The sequence below is a fragment of the Salvia splendens genome, chromosome 8 (assembly GCF_004379255.2).
Source record: "Salvia splendens isolate huo1 chromosome 8, SspV2, whole genome shotgun sequence".
Lineage (NCBI taxonomy): Eukaryota > Viridiplantae > Streptophyta > Magnoliopsida > Lamiales > Lamiaceae > Salvia > Salvia splendens.
The window spans coordinates 13,694,880-13,704,340 of NC_056039.1; the positions used below are offsets into that span (position 1 = coordinate 13,694,880).

The 9,461-nt window shown below is 38.0% G+C and overlaps 1 protein-coding gene across 1 annotated transcript; it reads right to left on the minus strand.

Moving 5' to 3' along the window:
• Positions 1–2,412: 2,412 nt before the first annotated feature.
• LOC121744794 (alanine aminotransferase 2, mitochondrial-like) lies at positions 2,413–6,024 on the minus strand. The gene is made up of 13 exons (XM_042138442.1): positions 5,880–6,024; positions 5,322–5,423; positions 5,177–5,242; positions 5,045–5,106; positions 4,528–4,606; positions 4,326–4,430; positions 4,138–4,248; positions 3,921–4,058; positions 3,749–3,823; positions 3,536–3,656; positions 3,312–3,466; positions 3,175–3,249; positions 2,413–2,951 (listed from the first exon to the last, which is right to left on the minus strand). The coding sequence occupies exons 1-13, from the start codon at positions 5,919–5,921 to the stop codon at positions 2,631–2,633; spliced, it is 1,452 nt and encodes a 483-aa protein (XP_041994376.1). The 5' UTR covers positions 5,922–6,024; the 3' UTR covers positions 2,413–2,630.
• Positions 6,025–9,461: the final 3,437 nt, after the last annotated feature.

The window sequence follows — 9,461 nt, forward strand, 5'->3', positions numbered from 1 at the left end:
ACATAGAAACACAAATAAATTAGAGTAGGTGCACAAGATCTCCTCTCATTTGAGTGACATTTTTTAAGGCTGTACCAAATCAATTATTCAAGACAAAGTAAAAAACATATGCAATTTTACAAACTTTGCTCAAAGAACAGAAGCAAGGAAATACGGCAATAACATATTCCAAATCTTAAACAACCAGACCGATAACATATTCTAATCTTAATCAAACAGATCGCAATCCACAAAAGCTCAAATTTGAACTAATACGGCAACACGGAACGACAACTTAGAAGCACGTCCTAGCTTTTCGTAGATGCTCAAAAAGCTATCCTAAAAAATGATTCAATTAATGGAGGATGCAGGACGAAATAAACTTTGCAACCCAGACTGATCGAAGACAAATTCGCAAAATTGGCACAAATCCATAAAGAATGCAACATCACAACCAGACACAAGTTGCATATTCAAAACATAAACCTACAGATCGACCTTGAAAACAATGCAATTCTACCGTTTGGTAGTTTTATAGCTACAGATGCAGAGACAAATTTGTTCAAATCAAACCCAAATTCAAACATCAACACCAAATTCATATTCACTGCCAACAGATCGAACCCCCAAACTCGATAAATCGACATACCCAGACAAAGGTAATGCGAACGAACCGGAATTGAAAAGAGTCCGACACCGGCGAATGTCGATTCGCACACCGACGACCAAATTTCAGCTGCGAACGGTGCACAAAACAAAAGGAATTAACGACTTCAAAGGGCAAATTGGTACAAATGTAAACTTTTCAGCCTAATCGACGGAAGTCGAAAACTAATACCACACCCTCACCTTGATAGAGTTGACACAAATGCGCCGATAGTAGTATGTGAAAGCCTGAAACCCGGCTGTTGTTTTCCGGGTCGGCCGATTGGTGTGAGGCGTACCAAACGGTGGATTAGGCGTGATGGAAGTTGGGTTTCACAGCATATGAGGGCTACCAGACGAGCCCTTATAAAACTAATACATGAGACCCTCATTCCACAAATTTTTTCAAATACTTTTCTTCATACGCCCTCCACCGCATAAGAATATGCACCCTTTCCTTTTTATTCCGTCTCATAAGAATATGCACTTACTAATTTTAGAAACTCCTTCCACTCTAATGAGGTGAGACCCATTTTCCACTAACAATGCTTTAATTACTTTTTCTCTCTACCCATCTGTTACTTTTCCAATTTTACATTAAAACATGTGTCGAACCCAAAGTGCATATTCTTTGTGGACGGATTGAGTATTTCTTAAAACTCGTGTCAAGTCAAATTTGAACAATATTTCATCATTTCATGGATGGAGGGAGTAGCTTTTCTATTTATATTAGTGTATAATTTATTGTTCTACAGTGCATCCTCCATCCCTAATAATTTGTTACCATTTGATTCAACACGGGTTTTAAAAATATAATAGAAAGTGAGTTGAAAAAGTTATTGGCATATGAGTCCTATTTTTATAATAGTTTTATAATAAGATATGAATGAGAATGAGCTTTGAAATTTGAGGTCCATTACCAAAATAGTAAAAGTGAAAAATGATAAATTTTTAGTGACGGGTAAAATGGAAATAAGTGATAAATTTCAGGAGAAAGTATTGGTTTGTATAGGTAGAGTTTGATTCCATTATGAATCGAAGAAAAAGGTAGAAAATATATGAACGATGCTTCCGTTTTTTAGAGCATCCACAATGGCGCCTAGCGCACCGCCTAGCCGAGCCCCAGCGCTAGGCGGTGCGCTCGGCGAACTATTGCAACAGCCTAGCGGTTTTCCGAAAAAAAAAATCGCCTAGCGCTAGGCGATATACGGGCGCTCGGCGATGCGCTCGGCGCCATTGCAGGGTCCGGATCGCCGAGCGCATCGCCCAGCGGATTTTTTTTTCGAAAACGGTGGCGACGGAGGCGGCGACGACGACGACGGAGACGATGAGTGAATTTTTTTAATTAATGTACTTTTTTTAATTAATGTATTTTTTTTATTTTATTGTACCTTTTTTTAATTAATGTACTTTTTTTATTTTTAATAGTATTATTAAATTTTCCCGTATCTGTGTCGTAAATTTAATTCCGTATGTTGTGTGATTGTTAATTATTTGTTCTATATAATTTTGAGTGATGTGGCTAGGCTATGACTGGACTATTTGCTGGTCTTGATGATGTGGCAGGAAAATTTTTAGGGCTGATGATGTGGTAAGAAGAGTTTATGGCTAGGCTATTGCTGGGCTATTCCTATTGTGAATGTTCTTATAAGTCGGAGAAACTGAGTGAAAATCTTGTTTACAAATGGTAAAAATCGCCGGGTGAAAAATGAAAATGGTAGAAAACCATTCTCATCCACACTAAAATTCACATTTTTTTTTGGTGAGAGATGTTAAATAGAAGTAAAATTAAATGAAACTGAGAAGAGATTCAATTCAGGCTGAACCATCAACAGGTGTTAAAATTCGACAAAATATGGGTGAAAAATGAAAATAATTCTAAACCTCAAAAACGACGGAAAAGTATCCTTAATATTTAGGTACAATAAACTGATGCCAAAACAATTCAACCAACAAATTTATTTGAATTTACGATTATTAGATATAGCTCTGGATGGTCTCTTTGATCAATCACGAAATTCTTTCATGAATGCTTCATGGAATTTCGTTAGACGGCTTATGATGGCCGGAATCCGGTCCTCCTGCGGTAGTATCGTACACCTAAAATGCAACGTCCCAGCCGCCTGCCCGAAGCCCGAGCCAGGCACAACCACTATCCCCGTGGCATTGAGGAGACGACGCGCATAGAACGTATCCGGGGCCGTCTTGGCACCTTTAGCCGCCTCTACTGCCTTCTTTGGCAACTCAATCCGCGGAAACAGATACATCGCTCCTTCTGCTCGGTTGCAGCTAACTCCTTCTAAGCCATTCAACGCGTGTTCCAGTTGCTACAACACATCGCCAAAAATCGCAATTTTAGACATGAAATTGCGTGAATCGCACTTTTAAAAAAAATAAGAGTTGAAGGCTAACTAACTAGGAGCTTAGACATTATTGTATGAGGTGCTGAGTTCGAACCCTCTTGACATTAATTGTAATTTCCTCCTTTCTATAAGAGTTTATTTGTAATTTCCTCCTTCATATAGGAGTTTAAAAAAAAAAAAAACTAACCTGAGCACGCTTAGCCAACGAGGACAGGATTGCGTTTTTCTCTGCTGAATAAGACTCGTAGCACTGGTCTCCGGCCTAAACATATTACAAAAATGAGACGTGGCCGCGGTTTCTAGCAAGAGATAATAGTATCTTACCTTTGGTGGGCTCATTACAAGACTTGCAAGAATTTGTCCAGATATGTTGGAACAAAGGTTGACTGATGCCAGTTTGTATATCTGCTCCCTAACCTCGGGGCTAAACCCGGTGATCTCCATGTAACCTCCTCGTTTCCCACATTCTCCGTAATAGCCTGGGGAGGATAGAAGAAACCGAATCACATATAGCTCTTAAACATGCGTAAGAATCTTCAAAATTATACCTTTGGAGACGGACTGGAACGAGACCAAGGTAATATCTTTCTCCCCGTAGCCCATTGACCGCGCAACCTTCTTAAACGAGTAGAACTTCTTGTCCGGGACATAAACATTTTCCTGGTACACCTGCAAGATACATCCTCGAGTATTAGCCTAGTCTAGAAACCTTTAAACTACTAACTCGACCTGAAAATCGCACGATATTAGACTTTAATCACCTCATCTGCGAGAAGAACAAGTCCTTCCGTCTTACAAAAATCCACAATTTGCTTTTGGTTGTTTTCAGCCAGAACCTTTAGGTATGTCGAAATGTTAGACAAGGTTGTAACTAGAGAGAGTTCGAGAAATCAGTTGAGAGATGATGAAATGTTGTCGTCGATATAAGTTTACCTGCCCGGTAGGATTGCCAGGATTTATAACCACCAATGCCCGGACGCAAATGCCCTTAGATTTGGCTGTTTCAAGCTGTTTCTTAAGCTCCGAGATCTCCAGCCCCCATCCTGTTGCTTCATCGAGATAATAGGGGACCTACGAAACATTGTTAGAGAAATACGTCTGAGAACTTCATTTGCTAAAGAGATAGGTGATAATAAATGGTGATACATACGAGAGTGCCTCCATGGAGGGCAATCGAAGCAGAATAAAGAGGGTACTGAGGAATGGGACAGAGAATGCCATCTTTTTCCGACCGTATCAGTAACTGCATCATCATGTGAACCTAGCAAGAAAATGGCAAAATTTAATTTCATGGTTTCTCAAGCGTAAAAATTTGGGAAAGACATAATTTATCTGTACCGCGGGGCTTGCACCATCGGTCAGGAAAATGTCATTAGGATCAGCTGGGAATCCATCACGAGCTTCAATGCCAGCAGCAATTGTGTCACGTAATCCTTTGACACCCTAATCACGTCATTAGGATCAGCTGGGAAATGTTCGATATACAGTCTCGAAATGCTGATCAAGAATAGCGATTCTAGCAAGAAGGAAGCGTTATTACCTGACTGTGACTATATGCACCAGTTGCTTGTCCGGGAATTTGACTTAAGATCTGAGATGCTCGTTTTATGGAATCAGCGCTACAAAAAGACCACGATGAGAAAACAGAAGACGGATTCGTTAAAAAGAAAGATGGAAAAACAATATTGTTAATGGTGGCATCACATAAATCACAAAATATTACTGTCAATTTCAAACCAGAACTAGTTATTTAGCAATTGTGATGCATGCTTGAAACAGACTTTCACTTATTTAGAGCAACATTCAACTGAAAAATTGAGACCACTTGATCCAATTTTTTCTCTACACAACCATTTCTTTCACCTCATTCATTTTCTAGCATATCATTACACATCTAGAGACCAGAATACATTTTTCTCACATCACTACAATTAATATCACCATTACATTGCAAGAACACGAATTCCAACTAGGTAGCAAATAGAAAATCGACACTCTTCCAATTCACATAATTCTTTGGAACAGCAACGATATGAACGGTAAACCAATGTCGTTACCTAAATAAACTGTGTGTTTCAGATTTATCCAAGAGAGCAGGATGGTCACATAAAGCAAGGACCTGAAAAATCAGAATGTTTAGCGATAACGGTAAAGATGGAACATGGGGCGATGCATCATCCTCTCCTCACCTCACGGAAAAAAGTGATTGGCTTCTGGCCAAGGGATTGTGGATTTCCAATATTGCAGTAGAGTATCTACAAAGATGACCAAACACTATTATATTACTCATATTACAAATGGAAAGTCTACAACATAATGAAATCAGCACAGTACCTCATCGAAAGGTTGAGACTTGGGGTTGTTTTTGAGATCTTCTTGTAATTTCTGCGCAAGAATCACGATTTCTCCACGAACAGCATACTCGCACTCCAATACCTTGAAAAAAGAATTTGTATTGTTATAAGCAGATTCACAAAGCAGTATTGAAATTAAAAAATATTAACCACAAAGCTAAGATCTTGAACCAAATAAAAGTGATCAAAGATACAATAATATCATATAAAAATGATTACTTGTCAGCAGGAAAAGTGTTAAAATAAAATAAAAAATCGATCTTGATGGGAATACACATAAAACAGAGCGATGAAATCACCACTGGATTCAATAATACATCTTGATGTGTGTATTTAATACTCCTGTTTTGCATAATTTGTAAGAGACAAAACATTAAAACGCCATGGACATACAACTCACAATGAACTCAAACAATTAGAGAAAGAAAAGCAGGACAAATCCCAGATCAAGAATGAAAAAAAATGGCAAAAAAAGAAAAGAATAAGCCTCTAATAAATAAAATCGTGGAAAGGAAAGGGGTGAGGAAATGTTTAGTACCTTGGGATTGATTGTGTCTCGAGTAACAGGAGTAGAAGCCATTGGAGGAAAAGAGGAGCAGTGAGGGAAGACAAAAGATGAGATTTTTGGAGTAGTGAGACGCTAGTACACGTTTGGGATGTGGGGTATATAAAAAGGTGGAAATCAAGGGAAAAAGGGAATTAATAGAGCAACCAGATTTATTGGGTCAAATTTGTGTGTCCAATAACTTGTTGGCCAAACAAACCACGTACAATAAATTCCCAATCCAAGAATATGGACACCAATCTAGAGTTATTCGTCTCAGAATCGATTCCACATCATGTTCATTTCGCACGTGACTAACATGCGAATGTCACACACACAAGAATACCAATAATAAATATGCATCACTCATATAACAGATATAGTAGTACTAAATTTGTTTCACAAAAATGGTTATACCATAATAATGATAGACAAGTATGAAAATTCATCAAAAATTTTAGTCTGAACAAGTATAAGTATGATATCTTTAAATTACTCATAAAAATAAGTATTTAATTTGAAAGAAAAAGTGGTAGTTTTAATTAATTGTCACCTATAGTAGTTTTATTTTTTATCTTTAATTGATACATGGTTTATTAATTACTCGTTTAGTGTCCATGTTAATTAGTTTTTAATCGGCTTTTAAATACGAATGTTATTTACTTGCTTCATAATATATCATACTCAACTCATGAATGAAATCTAGCCTTAGAATAGGCATGATATATTATGAATAATAAAAAATATTGTACAATTATATATATTTGATGCCAACTCTGAAGTTTTAGCATCAAGAATCAGGCTGCCTAATATTCTAAATAAGTCCGTTGGATCTATGAAGGGCTATGAGCTATCGTCGTACGTATGACTCCTTTATATCTGTTAATAATACACATTTACACACACAAACACTATTTTAGTTATAAGTTTTACAATATGTCAACGTTATAAGTAGACAATATTGTAAGAACAAAAGTAAATTGTATTTAAATTGATTATGATTCAGTGCAATCTTACAAAAATATACTTACTCCACTATAGTAATTTTTTCATAAAAATAGTCGAAATATATTTAAAGTGTATTTTAATAACCCTTTGTTGGAATGGAGAAAATAATTAATGCTACAATTAGAGTTTATTCAAAAAAGGAAGAAATCAATCTAGAAACAATCTAAATCAATAGATATTATAGAGTCAAATATAGATTATTTACTTTCATTGTTACTGTAGAATATAACTCTATATAAAGAGTTACAAACTTAGAATGTAATTAAGTTCAAATTTAATGATAATACAATATAGCCTTCATGATTCTCTCAACTTTTACTTAAAATATAGAAACAGCTAGATGTTAATATAAACCGCAATCTTTGTTTAGAAACAATCTAAACAAAGCCAGGAGGTGGCCGAGGAGGATGAGGATGTAGACCGGCATCCGTACAGCCGTAAGGACACGATGGCGGTATGCAACGCCTGGATCAGCGTCTCGTACGATCCCATCGTCGGAAATCAACAATCCCGGAAGTGCTTCTGGGAAAAGGTCACCGAGGTCTACAACGAGATCAAGCCAAGAGGGTCCCGCCACCGCACATTGAAGATGCTCCGCGCTCACTTTGACCGAGTCGACAGGGAGGTCAAAAATTTCTGCGGCATCTACAAGAACGAAGCAGCTCATTACCAAAGCGGAGCCACGGGAGCCGACATTCTGAGATCGGCTTTGCGAGTCTACTTCGACGACACCGGCAAAGAATTTAGACATGTCGATTTCTGGGAGGCCGCCAAAGACGAGGAAAGGTGGGCCGACGGTGTGCGGTCCAGCTCGGGCTCAACCTCGAAGCGCACGAAGCACATGGCGGGTGGCCAATACTCATCTAGTGGGGGCGGTTCGGGCATCGCCGCACTAGAGGCTGCCTCGCAGGAGGTTGAGGGCACGACAGACGATTCCGGGGGGTCCTCCCGTGTGCGCCGTCGGCCGCAAGGGACCAAGGCGGAAAAGGCGGCTAGAGGTAGGAGGGGCCGAGGCGAATCAAGCCAGGCGGGCTCGGGCTCTGGCTCGAACACCCTATTGTCCATGTAATTGACCGCCACGATGGTGGACACTTCCCGCATGATGCCTCCACAATACCAAGCCCATCTTGCCGGAATTGAGTATATGGCAAGACAAATTGGTATTCCGCATCTAAGTAGCTTGAGTGCACCGCCACCGCCTTTGGGAGATGATTCGCCGGCGGAGTAGTTTTTTTAATTTCTATAAAATTGTATTTTAAATTATGTTTTTTTATTTATTTTGCCACGAATTTAATTATGTATTTTTTTAGGATTTTAAGTTGTATTTTTATTTTATTTAATGAAGTGTGTTTTATATTAATTGAATTTGTTGGAAAAAAATAAAAAATTAAATTGAATGAATAGTAAGTTAAGAGATGGTTAAGAGACGGATAATAGATGGAGGGTTGCAGGTTCTGTCTCATAGTTAAGAGATTGAGTGAAAGGTACAGTGGGGCCCATGAATAGTTAAGGGATGAGACGGATAAGAGATAGCGTTGTGGATCGCCTAATTAGGTGGAGAAAGATCCACTTTCATATAGGGTTTGCTAAGATACTAGACCTTTTTCATTTCTTGAAAAATTGGGAACTAGACTGTCAGCCCAATTCATATTTATTTTTTAGCGGCTAAGTTTAATTAATGGTCTAAACTAAACTTTTAAGGCCACCCATAACCAATACTGTTAAAAAGCATCTCAAATGGTTAGGAGTAGAGGTGCCCACGGTTCCGGAACTGACGGTTACTGTTCGGAACCGCCGATTACTTTTTTCAGCGATGGAGGGAGTACAAGAAAAGAGCGAGAGGAAATTTAAAGACAAGATATATTACTGAGTAAATCATTTTTTAGTTTCACTGAAGATAGTGTTAGCTTAGTTAAATTTTGTTCACAGTTAACGACCCATTCTGATATCATAATAGATATTTATAGAGTTTTATCCTAAAAGCAATTGGTAAGACCAGGATTGATCCACTAAATATTTATAGTTATTTCAAACCTGTTTTAACAACTAATGTTGAATATTGTTATAGTTATATTTTGTTTAATTTGTTAACAGTGATCATTAAAAGCTCGACCGAGCTAGCTAATGAAGAAACCCCCAGCTCTCATGAAAAGTTCGGCCAATAATTTCGAACAACTTGTTTCTCTCTTGAATTAATATTGCAAAGTCGTACACATCATTATATGTCCCACTACTTTTATTCAAAGATTATATTACTGATTGTAAATTGATTAGCTTAGCTAACATTTCAACATATAAACAGAACAAAGTAAAATGGGTCACCAATAATTGTACCTGGACTGTGACTGTCAAACAAAACTCACGAGGCCGATGAAAATTCTGAATAAAGAACTTAATCTACTTTGTAAATTAAGTTTGCCACAAAAAAAATCTGGAGCATGACATAAATCGCTTAAAATCTCCAAGCAGCCCCTTTTCCTAGAGTATCTCCAATGGCTCTGGACAAGCCGTAGGCCATCCACAACTCCTCCTGTCACATCATCAGCACTTAAAAACTCCTCATGCCAC